The sequence below is a fragment of the Lissotriton helveticus genome, chromosome 5_1 (assembly GCF_964261635.1).
Source record: "Lissotriton helveticus chromosome 5_1, aLisHel1.1, whole genome shotgun sequence".
Taxonomy (NCBI): Eukaryota; Metazoa; Chordata; class Amphibia; order Caudata; family Salamandridae; genus Lissotriton; species Lissotriton helveticus.
Window position 1 is genome coordinate 727459591 of NC_136065.1, and position 23582 is coordinate 727483172.

Genomic DNA, 23582 nt, shown 5'->3' on the forward strand with positions numbered 1-23582 from the left:
CGCAGACGCGCCAGAATCGCGACCTCTTTGGGAGAGGATATCGCCGCCTGCCAATCCTCATCATCCAGCTCCAGCCCATCGTTAGTCCAGGTACTACGTAGCTGAACCAGCAAGTCCGATCGCGTGTTAATACGTTTTTTATAAATAAGGGAGATAGTGCTGTCTGGAACATGGCCGTCCAGCATCCTGTCTTCTAGGGGGGAGCTCTCCGGAATATCTGAACCAGCCGAGAAAACCGACACAATGGCATGACGGACCTGGAGGTATCGAAAGTATTCCGAGTCACTCAAACTGTATTCCTGTTTCAACTCAGCAAAGGTCTTAACTCTGTTCTTAACCCAGAGGTCGCCCACCTTGCTGATCCCGATGAGGTCCCACCGTTTAAAACCCTTAGACGTCCACAATTCACCAAGCCTCTCCGCGGCAAACAAGGGGGTCGCCCTGGTCAGCTGATCTACCCATCCAGTAGCCGCGGTCGCGCTGCCCCACACCCGCACAGTCACTCCAGTGGGTCCCGTCAAATTCTTCCTAGCGCTCCGGGAATAGAGAGCCCTGTGGGTAACAGCCACCGGTCCATCTCGAACGCGGGATTCGGGACTGGACCGTACATAGCATGGTTCACGGCGCTCAGTTGAGATGCCCAGTAATATCTTCGTATATCAGGCAGCGCTATGCCCCCATCGTACCAGGGCAACGTAAGCTTAGCCAACGCAATACGGGGCCGGCCAGCCAACACTAGCTTCCTCTGAAGGCACTCGATTTCACGAAAATAGCTAGCTGGCACTAAATCAAGCGTATTTTGCACGGCATACAAAAAACGGGGGAGAGACCTCATTTTGAACAGGGCCGCCCGTCCCAGGGGGGACAAGGGCAGACCACACCACGCCGCAACGTCCGACCGAAGCCGGGCGAGTGGAGGCAACAAGTTACGCTCAAAGCGTACCACAGGGTTAAGCGAAATATAGATCCCCAAATACTTAAAACCATCACTGGAGACCGGGATCGGGCACATTCGGGGCAGAGAAAGAGGGTCATCGGTCAGTGGGAAGATACAAGACTTGGACCAATTGATAACCAACCCGGAGTTACGTCCAAAGGAGCTCAAAACATCAAAGAGGACTCCTAGTGACTTACGGGGGGACGTCAGGTACAGCAAGATGTCATCGGCATACAATGATATACGATCTTCGAAGTCAGGGGACCACCGTATACCCCTTAGTGAAGGCTCCCAACGGAGCCAAGCGGCAAGGGGCTCGAGCGCAAGCGCAAATAGTAGCAGTGACAAAGGACACCCCTGCCTCGTGCCTCGCCCGAGAACGAAGGGCTCCGAGGCTCTACCATTAACCACAACCTGCGCCAGCGGCTGCTCATACAGGAGTTTAACCCACGTAATAAACTTCGGACCAAAACCGAATTTGGCAAGAGTAGCCCACAAGTATGGCCACTCAACCGTATCAAAGGCCATCGAGGCATCAAGAGAAACCAAGATGGCCGGCTCGCTGAGAGACCCCGCCCTCGCAATGACGCCGTGAAGACGACGTAGATTGAGTGCAGTATTGCGTTGGGGGATAAAACCAGACTGATCAGGGTGCACCAACTCGCCAATCACCGTGACAAGCCGGTTTGCCAAAAGTTTCGCCAATATCTTGGGTTCCGCATTCAAAAGTGAAATCGGGCGATACGACGAACAGCGCTCGCGGGGCTTGCCATCTTTATGGATAACCACAATAGAGGCCAGCCTCTGGTCCCTGGGAAGGAATCCGAGGTCTCGCAATGCCGCGAACATACGAAGCAGATACGGCGCCATTTTATCTGGGCATAGCTTATATAGCTCAACCGGTATACCGTTAGAGCCAGAGGCCTTCCCTGAACGAAGGGAGCGGATAGCAAGCGCAACCTCATCAATGGAAAAATCAGCCTCCAGTAACACCCCGTCTGACTCCGAGAGACTAGGCAACTCAAGATCACGGAGTAGCAAGTGCGAGTCCTCCTCCGGCATGTTCGAAACCGGCGCGTACACGACCCGAAAGTGCTGGGCAAACACCTCAACCGGGCCCACGACTCGCGTTCCATCAACTTCCTCAACTACAGGCACCACGCGATTCAATCTGTCTCACCTATCAAGCCAAGCAATCAACTTTCCCGCTTTATCACCCACATCATACAGACGCCCCTGCTGCACACGATTCATTGCCTCAGCCGAGTCAGTCACCAAAGCCCTGTAGTCAGACTGCTTAAGAGCCAAAACATGCAATTTCTCAGGTGTAACCCCAGCTTCCAACTGTTCCTCCAACATGGCAATCTCAGACTCCAAGTTCACCACCTCCTCATTTTTGCGCCTCTTCTCACCAGCAACCAAAGACAGGGTCTGACCACGGATCACAGTTTTGTAAGCCTCCCATAGGGAGACCGGGGAGGACACCGATCCCTCATTTTCAGCAAAGTAAAAGTTCATACACTTGACCACCTCTGATCTGATTGTGGGGTTCTGAAAATGGCATGGATTGATCGGGGCAATCCGGCCCCCAGCTCCCAGGTGTGCATCAATGTGGAACCATAGCGGGGAGTGGTCAGAAATTCCTCTAGCCAAATGCTTGATTTCACGCACTGAGACCAACTGCACCACCGGCACAAGGATATAATCAAGTCTCGAGAGACTGCCATGGGCTCCCGAGTGGAAGGTGTACTGAAGCCGGCCAGGGTGTAGCTGTCTCCAACAGTCTGCCAACCCAAAGGCATCCAAAGATTTCCCCAGCCATCGCTGCGATGTAGGGAGGAGCCTGGGGGGGCTACGATCACTCTCTCCATTTACCACCGAATTAAAGTCTCCACCCACCACTAGCAAGCCATCGGGCAAACCCAGAATTACCTCCCCCAAGTCAGCAAATGTAGTAGACTGCAAACCAGGCGGAACATAAACAGACAGTATGGAGATTGATCTCCCTTCCCACCTCCCCATAATAGCTGCATAGCGGCCTCTATCGTCCAACACCGTGCCATCTATCTCCAGGGGGAGGGAGTTCCGAACCAGGATACCAGCCCCCCTCGATCCCGAGGTGAAGCCGGAGTGGGCCACCAAACGGTAGCCCCGTCTGTTCAGTGCATGACATGCATTGCCCACCAAGTGGGTCTCCTGGAGCAAGACCACATCCGGGGAACATCTCTTCAAGTATTGTAGTACAATCCCACGTTTTATCCTGTCCCCAAGACCATTAACATTCCAGCTCAAAACCCTAAGTCCCCTACCCCCCATCCCAGAAGGACCGCTCTCCCCACCTCGGAACAGTACCGTGATAGCAAATGTAAAACAAAGCACAGCCTCGAAACAAACAAAGAGAAAAGAACCCCCCCACCACCCCCAGGAAACCCATCAAACTCAATCCCCCCTCCCTGCACCCCTGCGGTAGACCTAAGAGCCACCCCAACTTGCAGTGTGCCTGTCGCCCCATTAAACTAACCTACAAAAAGAGAGAAAAGTCCCCAGAGGAGGAAGATCCCCTAAACCCCCCCCACCCCCGGGCATTCACACCATAACAGAACATAGTCTCTGAGCCACTGCAACGGAATCAGGCTCGCCGACGTAGACTCACTGCTCCTGGTCCTCCAAGCCTCCTTCAGCGCCTCTCGAGTTCTCCGGGCCCTCCTGGCGCGTCGTTAAAGTGTCCAACCAGTCACTAACCACCTCGGGGCGGTCGAAGAAGAACGCACGATCTCCATGCTCAATTCTCAGGCGGGCCGGGAAAAGCATAGCGTATTTCAGTCCCAGTTCTCTGAGGCGCCGTTTCACACCCGTGAAGCCCATTCGTTGTTTCTGTACTGCCTGTGTGTAGTCAGGGTAGGAACTGATCGATACGTTCTCAAATTTAGTGGGTCCATTCGTCCGTGAAGCTTGCAGGATAGCGTCTCTGTCACGAAAATTGAAGAGCCTGGCAATTATGGGCCGTGGAGCGGCTCCCAACTTCGGCTTACCACCCGGGACACGATGAGCTCGCTCCACAGCAAAGAATTTGCTTAGGCCTTTTGGTACCAAATGTTTCAGCACGAGGTCCTCCACCAGGATATCAACAGGCAAATCAGCAGAGTTCTCCGGGACACCCACGATGCGAACGTTATTGCATCTGGCCCGGCCCTCGAAATCCTCCAGCCGGTTGGCAAACAGATCACAAGTAGTCCGAAGATTACGGACTGTGGTCTGGAGATCCGAGACATCCGTGGTCAAACTAGCAGTCTTGATGTCAAGAGATTTGACACGCTCGTTGGTTTTTCCCAGGTCCGCTCTGATGAGGGTGACATCAATCGCCACCGTATCTATCTTGGCCGCCAAGGTTTCATATTGCTGGCCCATGGTGGATTGGACACTCGCAATAGCGCCTATAACGTCCTTCAATGTTGGCTCCTCGTTGTCAGGAATACCATCACCAGCTTCCTCTAAGGCACCACTCGATCCGCCCGGGGAGCCCCTGGGTCGAGTAAAGCGATCGATGGTCTGAGATTGGGTGACCCCCCCACGGGACGGGCATCTAGCGGTGCGCCTCTCGACGACCGCCCTGCCGGCCATGACGGGTGATGAACTCCAACAGGATCTGCAGGATCGAGTCAAAACGATCTCCGGCGTGGCAAGCTCGGAGCGGCAAGAGGATAGGGACACAGCGCTGGCTGAAGGCTGACAGCGATAACAGGTCTGGAGCGCCTATCGGTGGCTGGGCGTTCACAACAGGGACCAGAAACGAAACCGAAAGTACACCAGGGGCAGAGGGCGGAGCTCTTCAGCCGTTGTTGTTCAATTGCCACCTGGGTACCTCGGGGACTCAAGCCCCCGGCTGGCATACGATATAGGCCTCAAACTCCAGAGTTCAGTAAGTCCGGTATCCGGCGGCCAAAACGATTTTCGAAAAGGACGCGGATGTCAGCAGGACATCAAGAAAAAGTACCCGTCGTCAAAATCAGGATTATTCGCAGGATAATCGCGGGAGGTGGAAAGGGTCTCGGGAGCCCTTAGCTCACGCGTCCATCTTGGAATCAGGCGAAGCTCCTCCCCCCCGTGGCTCGCGTTGTTAATTGATGTATATAAATGTATCTGAAAGAGACATGTTAGTGATAGATTCCTTACCTTAGAATATCCCCAGACGTCAGACTGGATACGGGGGGTTTTTCCCGCTAGCTGTACCTCTGCGCGTCAGTGGGTGGCGTGTGCGGCTCCTCGTCAGTCGCTGGCATCGTATGCGCCAAGATGACGTCACGGAGACTACTTAGGCACCACCCATCCGTGCTGATGTCAGTTCTTTATTTTTCCGCGCCAGTAAGCGCTGATCCGGTTAGAGCACGTACCTTAGTCTCTTTTTGACTATCCTTTTTGAGACTTTTTGTCTCCTGCAGTTTGAATTTCCTCTGGTGCACGTAGGGATGCCTGGGTTTAAGTCATGCAGGGCCTGCCGTCGCAATATGTCGGGGGCGGACCCCCACCACATCTGTCTCTACTGCCTGGAACACGATCACCACTCCCGGTCCTGTATGGACTGTCGGGCCATGCCCCCGAAATCCTTGAGGGAATGGCACCGGAAGCTGCTGGAGGTCCGGCACTCCTCCCAGCGCCATTTGAGGTCCAGGGGCCGCTCCAGGGAATGCTCGTGGGGCCACCGTCATCACTCCTCTGGTTCCAAGTCTTCACCCTTGCATTCGGGTAAGAGACGACACAAAAAGAAGTAGAAGAAGCATTTTTTTTCCCCCCGTCAGTGTTCGGACGTGGACGAGGGGGACAGGGGCTCTGCCCTTGCGGCTCCTTAGGAGCCCGGTAGTCCCTCAGCCTACCCACCTTATCCGGGTCCGTTGGCGACTCCTGCACAGGTGCGAGAATTTCTTGCTACCATGGACCGCCTGTTTAGGCCTCAGGCTCCCGCCGGCGTGCCTTCGGGTCCTGCGGTCCCGTGTCAGGATCCTTTCGGACCGGTGGCTCCGGCCCCGGTGCCGCAGGACCCTGGGCCGCTGGCTCTGGCCTCGGCGCCACAAGGTCCCGCTCTGCCGGCTCCGTCCCCAGCGTTACCTTCGGCTCCGCCCCCGGCACAGCAGTGGATACCTTTGGTTCCGCCCCTGCCCAGCTTCTCGGACAATTTTGTTCCTTCCTGGGATACGAATTGGGGCATGGCGCCGGTTCGGCCCCGTCCAGCGCCGTTCTCGACGCTGTTCCCGACGCCGTTTGTTCCTTTCCGGCTTCTGCCCCGCGGCCGCGGCCTGCCCCACATACGGCAGAGGTGGAGGAGGACTGGGAGGGGTCCGAGGACCCTCTTACTAGTCAGTGTGACTTCGAGCAGGACTGGGCAGACGAGTTAGAGTAGGCCAGCGGCCTTGATGTTTCCTCTGACCCAGGGTTTGCCTCGCCCCCGCCTACCATGGAGGAGGGCGCCTCTTACAAAGTGGTGCTCCGTCGGGCTGCTGAGGTCCTCAACCTTGATCTCCCTCACTGACGTCTTACTGGGCACTTGGTCCCGGCCAGCCACAGGGGCCCCTGCGGATAAGAACGTCGCCAGGCGCCATCGCACGGTGCCGGGTGGCCCTGCCTTTCTGACCACTCATCCTACGCCTGGGACCCTGGTCATCCAAGCTTTGACGTCCCAGAGTGCCTTCCCCACGGCTCCGCCGGATAAGGACTCTTTATAAATAAATAAATAAGAAGCTGGAGCAGTTCAGCAATCGGTTGTTCTCTTCGGCCAGCTTAAGGCTACGGTCGGTGAACACCGCATGCCTCTTGGGTCGCTATTCCCACGCAGTGTGGGATACAGTTGCACAGGTGTTGCCTCAGTGTCCTGATGAGGTCCAGGCTGTGTTGTCCCAAGCTGTGGCCGAGGGTAAAGATGCGGCTAAGTTTGCCATTCGATGTGGTTTGGACACCACAGACTCACTAGGTAGGGCAATTTCTACGACGGTGGCACTTCGTCGCCACGCCTGGTTGAGATCTACCGGGTTCTCGCAATGGGCATGCCCTTCGATGGCACCCGCCTGTTTGGCGATAAGGCGGACAGTGCGCTGGAGCGCTTTAAGGACTCTCGGGCTCCGGCCAAGTCCTCAGAGGCCTCTGGTCTCAGGCGGAGTCCCGGTTCCATATCAACCTTTTGGAGCTTCGGGCGATCCGACTTGCACTGAAGGCATTCCTTCCCTCTGTCCGGGGAAGTGTGGTGCAGGTGTTCACGGACAACACCACCGCCATGTGGTATTGCTGGCCCCTATGTCAGGAGGCTCTGCGCCTCTAGACATGGCTAGAACATCAGGGCATTACCTTGGTTGTTGGACACCAGGGCGGACAAACTCAGCCGCCGGTGCTTGATGGATCATGAATGGCATCACAACTCGGACGTGGTGCAAGATCTATTTTGGCAGTGGAGAGAGCCTTGGTTAGATCTATTCGCCACCGAAGAGAACGCTCAATGTCATCAATTCTGCGCGTTGGAATTTCCGAGGCAGCACTCGCTCGGTGACGTCTTTCGTCGCGAGTGGAGCTGCTGTCTGTTGTACGCCTTTCCACCTATACCACTTCTGCCCAGAGTGCTGAAGAAGATTCAACGTGATCGGGCCCAAGTCATCCTTGTGGCTCCGGATTGGGCGCGAAGATACTGGTATCCCGAGCTATTCAGCATGGCGATCGATCCCCTGATCCGACTGCCTCTTCGGGAGGATCTCCTGTCGCAGCAGCAGGGGATGGTTCTCTACCCGAACCTGTCCAGCCTCCACCTCCATGAGTGGAGACTGAGCGGCGACAGTTGACGGCTTTCGATCTTCCTCTGTGATATCATTCTGGCGGCCAGGCGGCCCTCCACTAAAACGGTATATGCCTGCAGGTGGAATATATTTGTGGCATAGTGCACAGCAAAGACTGTGGATCCCCTTTCTGCCCCTCTTACGGAAGTTCTTCTGTTCCTCCTTTTTCTGGCCAAGCAGAGCTCTGCTCTGGGCACTATCAAGGGCTATCTTTCGTCTATTTCGGCCTTTTTAAGGCTTCCAGACCAGCCTTCTCTTTTCAAGTGCCCTGTTGTTAGTCGTTTCTTGAAGGGTATTACACACACGTTCCCTCCAGTCCCCTTTATAATGCCCCAGTGGGACTTGAATCTTGTGTTGACTTATTTGATGTGCGCTCCCTTCGAGTCGCTTCACAGCTGTCCTTTGCGTCTTCTCACCTTAAAGACCGCTTTCCTGGTTGCTATCACCTCTGCTAGAAGAGTGAGTGAGCTCCAAGCTCTTTCTCAAAGCCTCCTTTCATTTCTGTTCATCTGGACTAGGTGGAGTTAAGGACCCGTCCTTCTTTTTTGCCAAAGGTTGTCACACCCTTCCACATCGGGAAGACCATCACTTTGCCCACCTTCTTTCCGCCTCTGCATCCTTCGAAGGAGAAAGAGAGGCACCACCGTCTGGACCTAAAACGTGTGCTCTCTCTCTATCTGAAGCGCACACAACAGTTCCGGGTGGATGATCAACTCTTTGTTGGATACGTGGGCACCAAGAAAGGTCAGGCTGTGCACAAACGAACGATCTCTCTGTGGGTGGTTCTGTGTATTAAAGCTTGTTACTCCTTGGCTAAGAAGAAGCCTCCTGTAGGACTGCGCGCTTATTCTACTCGGGCGCCAGCAGCCACTACTACTCTGGGATGGGGAGTCCCTTTGCAAGATATCTGTCAGGCAGCAATATAGTAAAACAGAAAAGTCTCCACCTAAAATAAATCAACAAGTGCTGGTAACGTCACTATAAATGCAAACTCCCTCCCAGGAGCAAGTAATCAATAAACCAAAATTGGTCATATGTCCATGAATACGTTTAATCAGTATTCAATATATACACAATCCATTAATTTCAATAAATGTTATATCAAACAAGGCAAACATATAGAGCACAATTGTATACCCCCACAAAACACAATCATTCACACAGTCAATCCAACACATACTCACTCAATTCCATTCGTCCAGATCCTAGAGGACCTACTCATTCAATAAAAACACTAAAAAAATACAAAAGGCGAAGACCCACAATTCTAAATAAAGCTGGGAGACTAAAGGGCCCTCCTAAACACAATTTTATTTTGTCTCCAAATTGGTAGCAATCCAAACTCAAAGAAGTATAATGTCAGAAAATATATGTACGGTTTACCCAATGGAAATTTCATGTGATAAGCCAAATACAAGCGATGAATAAACAAGAACTTCAACGTGTGGTAGACTTCGCCAGGTTACTGCTGTAGTGGTGCCAATAGCTACATGGTCCTCGCTGCCTACCTTTACCAAGCAATAATGCCTTGACAGCCAAGTCCGGAGAGACAGCTTCTTTGGCCGTTCTGTCCTCCGTGACTTTCTGGTGTAATCTTGTTCGCAGACCCACCACCGGGGTTGGTATTGCTGGGGTATCTATTCTAAGGTAAGAAATCTATCACTAACGTGTCTCTTTCAGATGCACAAGTTACTACTTGTGTAACAATACATCTGTAAGAGACATTAGTTAGTAATAGATTACTTACCGCCCCACCCATCCTCCCCGTTCTGCGAACTGATTTCTGGGGTTCAGGTCATCCCTTTGAGGGCCCTAGTTTTATGCACCAATGGTCAGTATCTTGCATGGCTCTGCGTTCCTGGCGCGGGAAGTTGTGTACAGAACTGACATCAGCGCGCATGGGTGGCGCCTAAGTAGTCTCCGTGACGTCATCTCGACGCATACGAAGCCAGCGACGGACGTGGAGCCGCACACGCCACCCACTGATGCGCAGAGGTACTACTAGCGAGAAAAAAAAATCTGGCTCCAGTCTGACGCCTGGGGATAGTCTAAGGTAAGGAATCTATCACTTACTAATGTCTCTTACAGATATATCGTTACACAACTAGTAATTTGTGCTTCAATTCCATTGTAACTTGTTCATGATAGACATCCAAGTTGTCATGTAACATGACGGGTTGAAAGATGGACTTCGGTTTCAAGGGTGTCTTCACAGTGCCGCCAATGTCAGTTGTCTCCAAGCCAGATTGTTCATTCTGCAGGGCTACAAGGTTCTGAAACAGATTCACATCTCCTGCTGTAAATAGGGATGGGCTGCTAGTTGTTGGCTCCTCAGAATCTAGTTGCTTTTTTGCCCATAACAGATGGAATTTACGTAGTTTTAATTTCTGATTAATCTAAAAGCATCCATCCTGGTTTCCAAATAATTAAAACTACTTTCTGGGCTATACGAAATTTCCCGATGCCAAGATTTGTTTTTCCGCCATGGTTAAGTTGATCTCTGTAGGGTTAAGCACGGTATTGGGATTGAAATTCTGTATTACTTCTGTTTGCGATTCCATCTGCCTCTTGTTTGTTTTTTGGCAATCTGCCTTTCGTTTCTGGCTGCGCATTCGTCTTTCGCTGCGCTTTTGCTTGACCCTTTTATTTTTTGGTCAGACTGGGCTCGTGGTCTGAGTGTGTCTGTCCTGACACAGATAATAGATCTCCTGCGCCAGAGACAACTTTGTAAACCCCAATCCTGGTGCTCTTGACATTTCCCCCTCTGGTTCACTTTCTGGGGCGGAATTCTGATCTGATGCAGAAGTTGATGCCAAAACTGCCTCTCCGGAGCCCACCTGGTTTCTTGGCTAGCGATTATTGCCTTTTTTTGCTTTCACAGCGTCGTACTTGCCGCAAATGTGAAGACCTGTCCATTCAAATAGTCAATTTTGTCTCGTTGAAATGTATATGCTTTACTTCTTTTAATTACATCTTCATCCTTTTGTAGACGTACATGCATTTCATACCTTAAATTTTTTTATATTTTCTGTTACGTCCAATTTCCCTATTTCCTCGTTCAGATCCACTATTTTGGCTTGTAACTTCACACAATCACTCTCTGCGTATTTCACAAGAATCCGGACAAGTGTGCTGGAGGACTCTAGATTGCAGTCAGCCCATTCTGCCAGCATATTGGGGTCCGGATTCTCGTAACTTGGTGCCAAAGTTATACGTAAGCCTGGAGAGAGAGAGAGAGAGAGAGAGAGAGTAAGAGAGGTTTTTTTTTTTTGCAATGTCTTGTTGTCTTTGTTTTGTAAGCCTAAACCCTAAATCTCACCAGTGTAAATATTTTTAAAACATAGGGTATCTGTTCTCTTACAATGTTTTACATTTCTGTTTCTCCTAACTGTTATGAACTTGACTGTTTAGGAACACAAGCTCATTACTGATTATTGTGCTGGTCCAGCCATTGGTTACAGAGGCAAATAGAGTAGAAGGTCCGCAGTGTGTTTTGTTGATGGCAGAGATTAAAGAACCCATGGACTTGGAGTGAGTAGGGACCGCCTTGAGCCCACAAGCTTCTCGTATTGAGATGCACCTGGAAATGCTAATAGGGAGTCATGTACCAATGTTACCGAATGGAGACATTGGAAAAGGGTTATTGTCAAGTATAGATTTGAGTAGGGATCTGGTAGTACACCTTATTTCATGGAATATAGCTGGATTAAAAAGGAACTTAAAGGACATTGTTTGGAATGAATATATAGAGCAGAGTGACATCTCTCTTTCAGGAGACTTGGTCACTGGAAACCCCTTATAGAGTAGGTTTCAAGACATTTAGTGTGGATGCCAGCCCATCAGTAAGAGGTAGGCCATCATGGGGCTTGGAAATATGGACAAGGATTTCCCTGAATATCAACATAATCCCATTAAATATACCATTGCAAGATATGATGGGTCTAAAACTGGTCTCGTGTGACGGTGACGTTCTATTTGTAAATAATATCTACAACAGACCAAGTCCTGCTAACAAAGAATCATCAGTTATAGATCAGCTTGATTCTTTGCTAGATTCACTAGGGCCCAAACCGAGGGTAATAATCGGTGGCGACTTTAATCGCAATCATGAACCGGTACTGGGTTTTGGTAACCTCCTCGAGGACGAAGCTTTGGCACATGATATTCCTGCCATAGAAAGCGACAATGAAGTAAGGTGTACTGTGGCAGTGGCCCAGATTCTGAAACTCACAATGGGGCATAACCTGAGAGCATGTAATGGTCATCTGCCTTCGGATAGACCAAATGCATGCACATTTTGCAGTGGTAGTGCCCGGACCAACATAGATTATATATTGGTGACAATAGAGTTTTGGCCATACGTCCTTGACTTAAATATAGATTCCCGAACAGAGAGTGACCATCGCCCTTTACGGCTGGTATTATCACCAAAGTGTTTTCTTCGCATTCAAGAGGGCAAGAAAGACACTGGTATGATTGAAGATGATATTGTAATAAGTAAACTTCATCCAGCTGTGAAGTGGCCGAATATTCTAGGGAGCCCTCAATCTATAACGAGCATCTATACTATTTTTGCAGATACTATTACATTATTTTTAAGCCAACCAGTAGACAGATTTCCAATGCTAGAGCTACACATCACCATGGTAGATGCTCTAACTCCCGTTCTTAGCAAAATACCTAAGGAAGGAAATGCAGAAACCAACTACCGAAATGACTTTGGAAATCCCTGGTATAATAAAGATTGTCGGGTAGCAAAGAAAGAACTTATCCAGGCAATTAAAAGTAATAGCACAACTGCAATAAGGGAAAAAAGGTATAAGCATAAGCGAGCCCTGGAAAAAGCAAAGAAAATATGGGATGAGGATATTTGGTCAGGCTTAATTAGTGCTGCCAAATGCAAGGACCAGGCCGGTTTTTGGAACCTGATAGCTAAAGGGAACAAAACAGGAAGGTCATCAAAAGATCTATTTCTTGACGAAAATACATGGGTTGCACATTTTTCCAGCCTCTACTCAGGAACTAATGAAGTGCAAATTGAGATAACCGAAGACATGGAGACTGCTGATAAGGCTTCTAATTTGCACTTTAGTTTACAAGAAACAATATTGGCAATTGAGACAGTCAAATCAGAGAAGGCCCCTGGTCCTGATATTATCCCCGGAGACTTAATAAAACATGATATCGAAGTCTGGGTACCATATATAAATTCTCTTTGCAATGCAATAATTGAGTTTGCACCAATACCTGAAACATGGAAAGGGGCAGAGATTGTAACCATTTTTAAAAAGGGCAATCGATATGATCCAGCGAATTATCGCCCTATCAGTTTGATTGATATCACACAAAAAATTTTAGCTAGGCATATTTTATGTAGATTAACTGAGTGGATTGAAGAGGCCAAACTGTTGTCAAGATACCAAGTTGGGTTTAGGTAAAAAAAACTAGTACAATTGATCAAGTGTTTAGATTTATGTGCATATGTTGGAAGTATATCAATTTAAGGAAAGGCAGTTTGTATATTGCCTTTGTGGATCTAAAGGCAGCATTCGACTTGGTACCCCAGAACAGGTTGTGGGACTCACTGAAACGCTTAGGAGTACCAGTCGAATTGCTTGTACAGATAATAAGGCTCCACGATGGAAACTTTGCCAAAGTAAGATGGTGCCAAGGGGAGAACTTCACAAAGGCAATTGCCAGTAAGAAGGGGAATATGTCAAGGGTGCATGTTGGCACCCACTTTGTTTTCTCTTTATGTAAATGATATTCCCCAATACCTGGAAGGTTGCAATAATGATTCACCTAAGCTGGGAGGCGACGTAGTGCCAGCATTATTATTTGCTGATGATACTATTTTAATCTTGCAAACCCCTAGGGGACTGCAATGTTTAATGGATTCCTTTTATATGTACTGCAATGAGAAAGGCCTTGAAATAAATTCCACCAAAACTAAATACATGTCAATAAACCCACATAGATCTTTTAAAAAGAACTTAATGTTAAATAACCAGAGATTGGAATATGTGCATAGTTTTAGCTATCTAAGCATCACATTGGATACAAAACTGACCTGGAAGCCACAACTGGAAAAAAATAGGACAATTTTGCTTCAAAACTCAACCCCCATTTTGAAGAAGCATGGGGCAAGTACCTCTAAAGCGGTGTCCCCAACCTTAGAGGTTTTTAAATTTAAAGCCCAATCAGCGGCCCTATATGGAGCGGAAATTTGGGGGCCACATTGTAAAAAGAATTTTGAATTGGGAGAAATCAACTTCCTCCGGAAGTTGTTAAGCTTTCCAAGCAGGACACCTTTCATTCCAGTTGTTCTAGATCTTAATATTAAACGAACAGATAACCATGCTCTATTACGCCCCCATCTATTTTGGGTGAGGATTTGGTCCACACCAGACTTATTAAACTATAAAGAAGGTCTGGAGGAGATCATGAAAATGGACCGAATTAAGGGTATTCCATGGCTTAAACATGTGGCACTGTGGATGAAGAAGATAGGCCTGTCTCACTTTTGGGATGAGCCATCACAACTGACCGCGGCGTGTAGGAAGGTGCTAAAGTCATCCTTCTGGGCCCACATCAATGATAATGTGTTACATAGTTCTGGTATGGGAACATTAACATCAAGATTCCTTCTTTTTAAAGATGTAGCCCATTTTGAACCATTTCTAGATGAGGTACCACCCCCAATAGCAAAATCTTTGTTTCTGAAATTCAGATACGGGGTCCTACAGACAAATGCCAATAAATCTAGATGGGCCAATAACCACGACGCTAGTGAATGGTGCACGTTATGTACAAAAGAAGCTAAGGAAGATAACCTACATATATTACTTCTCTGTCCCTCATATACTGCCCCCAGGAAAAGATGGATAAAACCTGTCTGTAAAAATGTAAATGCTAGACACTGTAGGGAGGCAGAACGTATATTGAAGACTGATTTGGCACAATTGGTTGTTTTTTGTGTAAGCAGATTTCTATTCAATGTGAATATCATAAGAGCTAAAACTGGTTTGAAATTGTAATCGCTACGAATTATAGCTAACTTTCTTGCTTTTAATGACATTTGCACTTTGCACTTTATTAATATATGGTCACTTATTGATGAATTTTGATTTGATAAACGCTCTACTCATAGTGATAATATTAATAAATTTTTGATACAAGCTGTAAACAATGCATTTAAGGTTCAGCGACCTACGAATTTTAAACAATACGGTATTTAAAAAAAGAAAAAAGCCTAGCTTTTACCCAATTTTAAACGTTTTATTGCATTTATTGAGGTAACTAGGTTTTAATGTTACATTTATTGTGGATCATGAAGATGTACCCAAATGCCACCCGATGTGTAGCAAAATTAGTTGTTGACAGTTTTGATGAATGAGAAGTTTTAACATGTATCTTTTATGGTTGCAACTAACCAAAATAAAGATTTTGAAATTGAAATTGATTATTGTGCTGATTTCATATTCCAGGAAACACTTATGAAGCACTTGTTGTATTAGTTCAGTTAGTTTTTTATCTTTTAAATTCAGACAGAAATGATGGTGAGTCCATTTGTAAGGAAAGACGAGATGATAGAGGAGAAGAGCTCAGGCACTGTAAGGAGCGGCATTCTAAAGAAAAGGTACTGTTATGCTGCACGACTAATTTTTGAGAATATGTGGTTTCATTGTTTGCTTGGCTCGTCAATGATTAAATCACTTACATTGTGGCCTCTATCACAGTTCTCATTGTGCAGTTGTGCTTCTTTATTAGTTGTGTTGGTGCCACTGAAAATCCCATACAAAATGCCATAGCAGGTAGTGTTTTTGCATTTTTCTTTAGATATAATCAATTTTACACTCCGTCTATGCATTGGAACTACTAAGTTGGATCTTAGCATTTTTTTCTATTTATTTATGTATTCTTCTATGCATTACTTATATGTTATGAGTCTCTTGTAAGGGGCCGAGTGTAAACTCTGTCTCACTCCAAGCGATTTCTATATTGTTTATTATTTTATTGTTAGGGCTACAGAGTCATTGGACTTTTACAAACAACCATGGTTTATTTTCGTAATAGCGGTAGCCATGTTGAATAGAAAAAAGAAAAATAACAAGGACCGTAATTTAGTTGGACTGGCCAGCAAAGTCAGAAAAACCTAAACATTCTTTTTCAATGATGAATAGTGGTATTTCGCCAGCCTGAGCTCCTCAGTGTACCCACCAGCTGGCCTGTGGGCAGGTTCTTGCTGCTGTTTTGCGCTTGAGGGGATCCTGGGTGTTGCGTTTCTAATGGCTTTTGGCAATTTATTGGTTTTCTCATGCTGATGCTCAGAGGGAGCCAAAGCCAGCTCCTCTTCTCAGATGCTCTTTCAGCTGTGGCAGGCGGTTCTGGTGGGGGTAGGTCTTTGGTGGTGCAGGATGGGTATGCTGAAATTGGCATGGTTGTGCTCTGTCCAGGTCATAGTTGCTGGCTTGTCAACTGTGAGATTGCTGATTGAGGAGAAAATCAGGTCCAGTAGGTCTCCATCGATGTGGGTGGGTTCGGTAATGTGCTGGGTGAGGGCAAGGTTTCTAGAAGTGCCATCGAGTTTCCGTCCATTCGGTCTTCTAGGTGACCCAAGTCGTGCTCCACTCCATGGCGCCCAGTCACCCGACGGCCTGATTCAATAATATTCTTTCACTACTACAGAGCTGTCCCCAGAGGCTCCATCATCTTTTTGTTCCTAAATCTGATCAAAATCTACCACTTCTAGGAGACAACATTGGTGATGAAAGAGGTGAGTTACCCCCACGTATGATGATGACTGTTAATATATGGATTTACATGACACTTCACATGATATGGGGTTGATTTCCCCTAATGCGCCCCCAGTGGAAAAGAGTGCTTCCTTTGCTTCAGTAATCTAACATGCAGCTGATGTCATGCACCTAATACTGCCTTCTTTTGATGTTAAAACAATCAGACAGCATGCAACCTGGGCTAGCTTATTCTAAGCTCTTACTTCACTTCAACGAAGCACTGACTGTGTCAAGGTTTTATTCCAAACTCCCAGAATTGGTTTGTTGCTCAAATGGGTCTACCTCTCAATCACCCCTGTCGCTGATGCTGTGTTAGCTCAGAGGGTTGGAATGATGAAGTGAGAGTAGGAATGGATGGGGACTGCAGGGAGAGAGACCTATAACGCAAGAAACACAATTAGAGAAATGTTCTGTCTACGATCTCACTACCCCATGATACACAACCATAAAACAAATGCTATAACTACCTGTAAAGGAAAATAACATGAAGCCTTGTGAGCATTTCTGTTGGAGATACCTTACCACATGAAGGCTCTCTAAAGATAAGAAACCACCAATCAACATATAGTGAACATGCCATGGGTAAGAACCACACACAAACACTTGCTCCAATCGTTACCCACCACAGTACCTAAATGATCTGGTGTCACAGGGGAGGTTGAGTAAACAACACACACTACTATCCCCTGCTAAGAAGAAAAACAAAAGAACAAACATAAAACAGTCGGTGACATCTCTTCCAATGTTAAATGTCCATTAAAGGCATTATTAGCTCATGCCAATTACAATCCGGACTGTTCACTCACAGCCCAAATATACATTTGATATTTCCACACGGAGAAATGTTACGGAATCAATTTTCCAAATAGTTACTCAGAACAAGTATTTAAGATGCACTTAGATTCTTCAGAGTAAATCCAGCAGGCTGTTTGGGCACCCCCACCTCAGTGTTGCTGTTCAGGATTTGCCCCTAAGACTCCAGACTTGCTTGATACCTTATCAAGTAATTTCTCAGATCAAGAACGGTGAATGCGTCACCCTTACCGCCCTCGCAGTGTAACAGCAGACTCGTTTCTCCTCTCCCTTACTCGCTTCTGCTCCTGCTCCAGCCTAAATCAGAATACGCAGCAAGGGACAAACCCAACAGCCCGGTATTTAAGCTTCCGGGTATTGCGTGTCGTCACCTGTGCGCGCGCGCCAACAAGAACAGAGGGAATGATGGGAGGTGTGGTCCGGGCGGGAGATGGAGACGCTTCCACCGCGCCACCGTCCTCTCGCTCAGCGCCTCACTAATCCGTCCGGCTTTAGGCAAGTGTGACAGACTGACACATTGATGGACACTTGATCTAAGCCATGTTCTTGCCCACAGGTGAAGAGAGAGGTCGTCAGGTGCCCCAAACCAGCACCCGGCGACCTTGATTTTCTTACTCGCTGTTCAGTCCCTGAGGGTTTGGTGGTTCAAGTGCTCAGCAGCATAGTGAATCCTGATTCACTCCCCACGACTTCCCTGGTTAAAGTCTAAAAGGATTGAGACATTCAGGAAACTGATATCCTCTTCAACCAGCCTGACAGGGTTGAAGTCAGTCAACTCAGTTTGTCTATTTGCTGACATATACACACACACTCTGGAACATCACAAGCAAGGTTTTGCCAGTGGTTCTAGAAGAATTGGGGGCCTCCTTGACTTAAACCATTCAAGATGGCCAGGTTATGGCCAAATGTGTGATTCATGCTGGCCTGTATACTACTGCTTGCTTGGGGTGGGCAGTGTGCACTAGTATGGCACTCCACCCCCATGCTTGGATGCGATGCACAGGTCTTTAGGAGATGTGTAGACAACCCTAATGGATGTGCCTTTCAATGGCTCATTACTATTCAGTGAAAAAACGAATTCTGCCTTAGAACAATTTACCTGTGGGAGATAGGATCCAGTACTTACTTGCAGAGGGGCCATTCATAACCTCTGACAGATGGGTCATCCAGATCATTCTGTATGGTTATGCCCTGCTCTTTCTTTTTCCCTGCAGCACCTTGCTCCCACAACAGACCACCTCTGAGTGGCACCAGTCCATTGTAATGCAAGAGGTGCAAGCTTGACTCTTCAAAAGAGCCATTAAGAGGATCATCATCTCAGGAGTAAGGATGGGATGCCTGTGGAGTTCGCTGGAGCCTTCGGGGCAACTCCCTGGTGGACGAGCTCAGCCGGCGGCTTCTGGCAGATCATGAATGGTGGTGGCACTTCAAGTTGGCACAGGGCATCTTCTGATCGTGACGCGAACCCTGGCTGGATTTGTTTGCCACTGTTGACAACATTGTGTTAAACATTTTGCATATTTAAGTGCCCCGGGAAGGTGACATATTTTGGCTAGAGTGAAGCATGGGACTCCTATACGCCTTTCTGCCTCTGCCTTTCCTTCCCCAGGTGCTGAAGAAGATGTGGAATGACTGGGCCCAAGTCATCCTATTGGCTCTGGATTGGGCCAACGGAGTGTCGAACCCTGACATTCTTGATATGAGCATCTGTCCTCAGATCATCTACCGCTTCCGAGAGGATCTTCTTTGGAGCTGCAGGATTCTACACCCGAACATGCACAATTTACATTTCAATTCATGGAGATTGAGCCGCAGCAGTTGAATGCATTTGTTCTACCACCTGAGGTTGTGTATTTCATCCATTTACGCCAGGCACTGGGACAATTTTTTGGCATGGTGTGGAGTCCACAAGAATAATAATAATAATCCACATTTGTAAAGCGCGAACAATCACCCATAAGGGTCTCTAGGCGCTGGGGGCAGTCGGGAAGATTAAGCAAGCTATTGCCCAGAGTCACATGGTGCTGGGCTAATCTGCCACCGGCACCGGGGATCGAACCATGATCCCCAGATTCCGGAGTCAGTTGCCCCCGCCGCGGCGCCACACCTCTTCCTTGAACTACTCCTTGCAAGCCAAACTGTTGGATGTTTTATTGTTTATGTTGTCTTTGGGCCAGCAAGGTCTTGCAGTGGGCACTAATAAAGTGTTGGGTTCTGTGTATTTGTATTAGGATGTTCATGTAACTTTAAGTCTAAGTTTTCCTTTGAATGTTAGCACATGCCACCATTGCCATAGTTCTATACTAGAATGGTGGCATGTGGAATGGTCAGAACCGCAGTTGTTCCTTGCTGTTGCTCTGGCCAGTCGCTTACTCTGGAATTCTCTCTCATACAAATAAATAGACTGAACATCAAGCTTCCACTTCCTTTCACTGGCGTCAACTGGATCTGGACCGGCCAAGAGTTTCCTGTTTGCTGAGGAGAACTTTTCGCGACCTGTTCGTGTTCTCCGTGATAATTACATACAGCACTTCATCCACACAATCTTCTCCTTTGTTGTGCTGCTCGGATTCCAGTAGGACTTTAATTTTATTGGTACAGTTTTGGCAAAATCATTTTCAGTCTGTTTATGTTTGTTCACAGCTTATGTATTTTTGCTGACGTGTTACTGCACATTTTAGGTGTTGTTATTCACACCTTATTCCTACAATTTATTTTCTTTTACAATTTATATACATCTCCATCATCATATTGTCCATCATTTTACGTATTGCTTTTATAGTTATACTTACCTTTTAATGCACTTTGGAGATTTGCACACCTTTTCACTCAAGTGTGTTACTATTACAATTTGCTTTTTTTTTTCTAATAGTCAACGTGCAACAATCCGTACTTCCCACTTTCTCTCCACGCCTGGAAATCCTCCTGTAGAATGGGAATTGTGGTTTGAAGGTTTTGAGGGTTACCTAGAAGCCATTGAAGCAGAGGTTTTCACACAAAAGAAAATGTTTGCTTACTGAATCACTCTTTGGGCACAGAAGGGAGAAAAGTTTTGAAACATTTGCCTCATACTGTGGTCATGGGTGAAGGTGATGCTATTGATGATTATCCCTCAGCCATAAAGATGTTAGACTCCAAATTTAAAAAGAAGCGTAACATCATCATGGAGAGGCACAAGTTTTATATGAGGAAACAGTTACCTGGTGAACCTTTTGATATGTTTATAAGTGACCTAAGGGTTTTAGCCTCCACTTGGGACTACAAAACGTTTCATGATGAAATGTTGAGAGATCAATTATTTGACCTCGGTCTAGGCACGCACTCCTCTCCCCGGTAGCGCTGCGGTGCTCTGCTCCGCCTGCAGCCGGCCAGCCCCTCTCCGTTCAGGGTTCAAGACTACCCTGGGTCAGGTCACCCTCAGGCGCATGGTGTTTGCCTTCCGTAATTTTTGTGGCTTTGTAATTGTTGTGATTTTGTGTGGACGCGCTGTGTGCTGTGTCAGCGTCTAGACTGTTGTTCTGTTTTTGGCTATTGTGCTCCTTCCATTGCTCTCTGTTCACCCCACAAGGCACTTGCTGTGGGCTGTCGCTTGCCTGGTCTCCCCTCTGTTTTTCCCCCGCCGCCGCCGACCCCTCTCCCTTCCGCCCCGCTCCCACCTCCCATCTCCTCGCCCCTTCCTACATTATGGCAACCACTGCGGGGAGCGCATGTGAGTCCCAGACCTCGGTCTAGACATGCACTCCTCTCCCAGTAGTGCCGCGGTGCTGTGCTCCACCTGCAGCCGGCCAGCCCCTCTCCGTTCAGGATTCAGGACTATCCTGGGTCAGGTCGTCCTCAGCCGCATGGTGTTTACCTTCCGGAATTTTTATGGCTGTGTAATTTTTGTGATTTTGTGGGCCGTGCTGTGTCAACGTCTAGACTGTTCTGTTTTTTGCTATTGTGCTCCTTCCAATGCTCTCTGTTCACCACACACGGCCCTCGCTGTGGGCTGTTGCTTGCCTCGTCTGCCCTCCGTTCTTTCCCGCCGCCGCCCACTCCCCCTTCCGCCCTCTCCCGCCACCCATCTCCCCGCCTCTCCCCTACAATATGGCGGGCGTGCCTTAGGGCAAACCTGTCTGCGCCCAGCGCCAGAACCCCCTGGCTCCCGCGAGCACCATGATGCCTGACGCCGCTACGATGTCAACACCCTCCACGCACTCAACGCCGGCCGATCCTCCACCTGCTTCCAGGCCACCCCAAAGTTCACCCACTGACCCTTCACCTGCCGAAACTGCAGCTACACCTGCCAGCGCACCCCTGCGCGTCCTGCCCACCCCGCCAAAGCGGACCACAACTACCTCAGATGCACACTGCTCAACACCCGCTCCACCCACAGGCACTCATCGAACTCTGGGACCTACTCGACTCATCCTCCCCGGACCTTGCATTCCTGACAGAGACCTAGATGAACTCCTCATCGGCACCCGACGTTGCCATAGCCATCCCGGATGGATACAAGATTACCCGCAGTGACCGCACCAACTGACCAAGAGGAGGAATCGCCATCGTCCACAGAAATACCCTCGGAATCTTGAACAACCACCGGCGGCAGATCCTTCTCCCACCTCGCCGCCAAGACATGGAACACCCTCCCCACTCCCCATCCACCTGCGACAGACCCAGGACCTGTTGACCTTCAGGAGACTCCTCAAGACCTGGCTGTTTGACCAGTAGCTACTCCCCCCTCCCCCCCACCGCCTTGAGACCCTCACGGGTGAGTAGCGCGCTTCACAAATATTTGAGTAATTGATTGATTAGTTGAGAAAACTAATAGCAAAAGGATTCAAGAGAAATTATTAACTACACAAGACTTCACCTTGGATAAAGCCTTAGAAATAGCTACACATATTGAATCTACAGCAATGTACATGGATCAAATGGCTTTTGATACTAAGGTGCATGCTCTTGCTGCTGACAAAGTTGTTGTCAAAAAAGAGACTAGGTATGACAAACGTAAACCACTTGAATGCTACAGGTGTGGTAGTAGAAGTCATTCAAGAAATGCTTCTTTTTGTCCGGCTTTAGATAGTTTTTGTGTTAAATGCAAAAAGAAAGGTCATTTCTCTAAGGTTTGCAAGTCTAAACCCAGCAATTCCTTTTTTAAACCTCATACCAAAAAATTCCTTTCTATTGAACCCAAATCTGAAGCAGATCCTGATTCTGATAGTGAGGATGGTAATTAAATCATGATGTTGTCCTGTACTGATGAAGCAATTGTCCAAGCATCCCATAATATTTTGAGTACAGTTCATAATCCCAGCGTTCCAGAAAATGTGCCTCAAATATCCATTACTGAGGATGTATTTAGCAAAGCTCCCCAAAACAGAGGAGTTCACTTCCTAATTCCAGCCTTCCTGAAAATGTGTCTCAAATATTGAAACTTCAACCTTCCAGTGTAAAGCGGCCCTACTGCCAAGTTGGGGTAAATGGTAATCACATTTCCATGATGGCTGACTCAGGTTCCTTTTTCACATTAATCGGTCCTGAAGAGTGGTGCAAATTAACTGATATTCCTTTGAGAAAGTCTCTGATTAAACCAGTAGCTTATGGTGGCAAACCTGTTCAAGTTTTGCGTGAATTTGATTCTACCTTAACGTTTAAAGATCATGCCACTCCTGCTGTCTATGTGGCTGAAGATCGATCTTCTCTTCTGGCTGGTTGGAATGTGGGAATCATTTTGGATCCTTGCAGTCCCTAACAGGTTCTGCTTAGAGATCCATTTACATCTGTTTGTACTGTAGATGTCCATGATTGGAAAACCTCCTTTCCATCGGTGTTCAGCCGTAGTTTGGGCAAAATTAAGGGTTTTTCACATCAACTCATTCTTAAGCAAGGTGTCCAACCCATTGTGCACAAATCCAGACAAGTTCCTTTAGCAATGAGGAAGGAATTATCCAAACAACTTGAATCTCTTTGCAATCAAAGCATCATTGAGCCCATACAGAGCTCAGAATGGCTTTCTCCTGTAGTTTTAGCCAGGAAACCAAATAGGACCCTTAGAATGTGTATAGATTTGAGGGACTTAAAAGACAAAATATGGGTGGATAGGCATCGCCTTCCGAATATCACAGAAATGTTGACTTCTCTCAAGGATGCTTAAGTGTTCACTACCTTGTCAACAGCTTATCACCAAATTACTCTTAAAATAAACTGTCGCCATCTCACTTCTTTTTTCACTCCTGC

General features: G+C 47.7%; 1 protein-coding gene across 6 annotated transcripts in view; it reads left to right on the forward strand.

Annotated features, from left to right (window-relative positions):
- The window catches only part of CCAR1 (cell division cycle and apoptosis regulator 1), a 1607854-nt gene that overhangs the window by 1085079 nt on the left and 499193 nt on the right, over window positions 1–23582 (forward strand). For all 6 annotated transcript variants that reach the window (XM_078643192.1, XM_078643189.1, XM_078643190.1 and 3 more), the window contains one exon: window positions 15297–15388. In XM_078643192.1, coding sequence (XP_078499318.1) covers window positions 15297–15388 — 92 coding nt within the window. The remainder of the gene's footprint in view (window positions 1–15296; window positions 15389–23582) is intronic.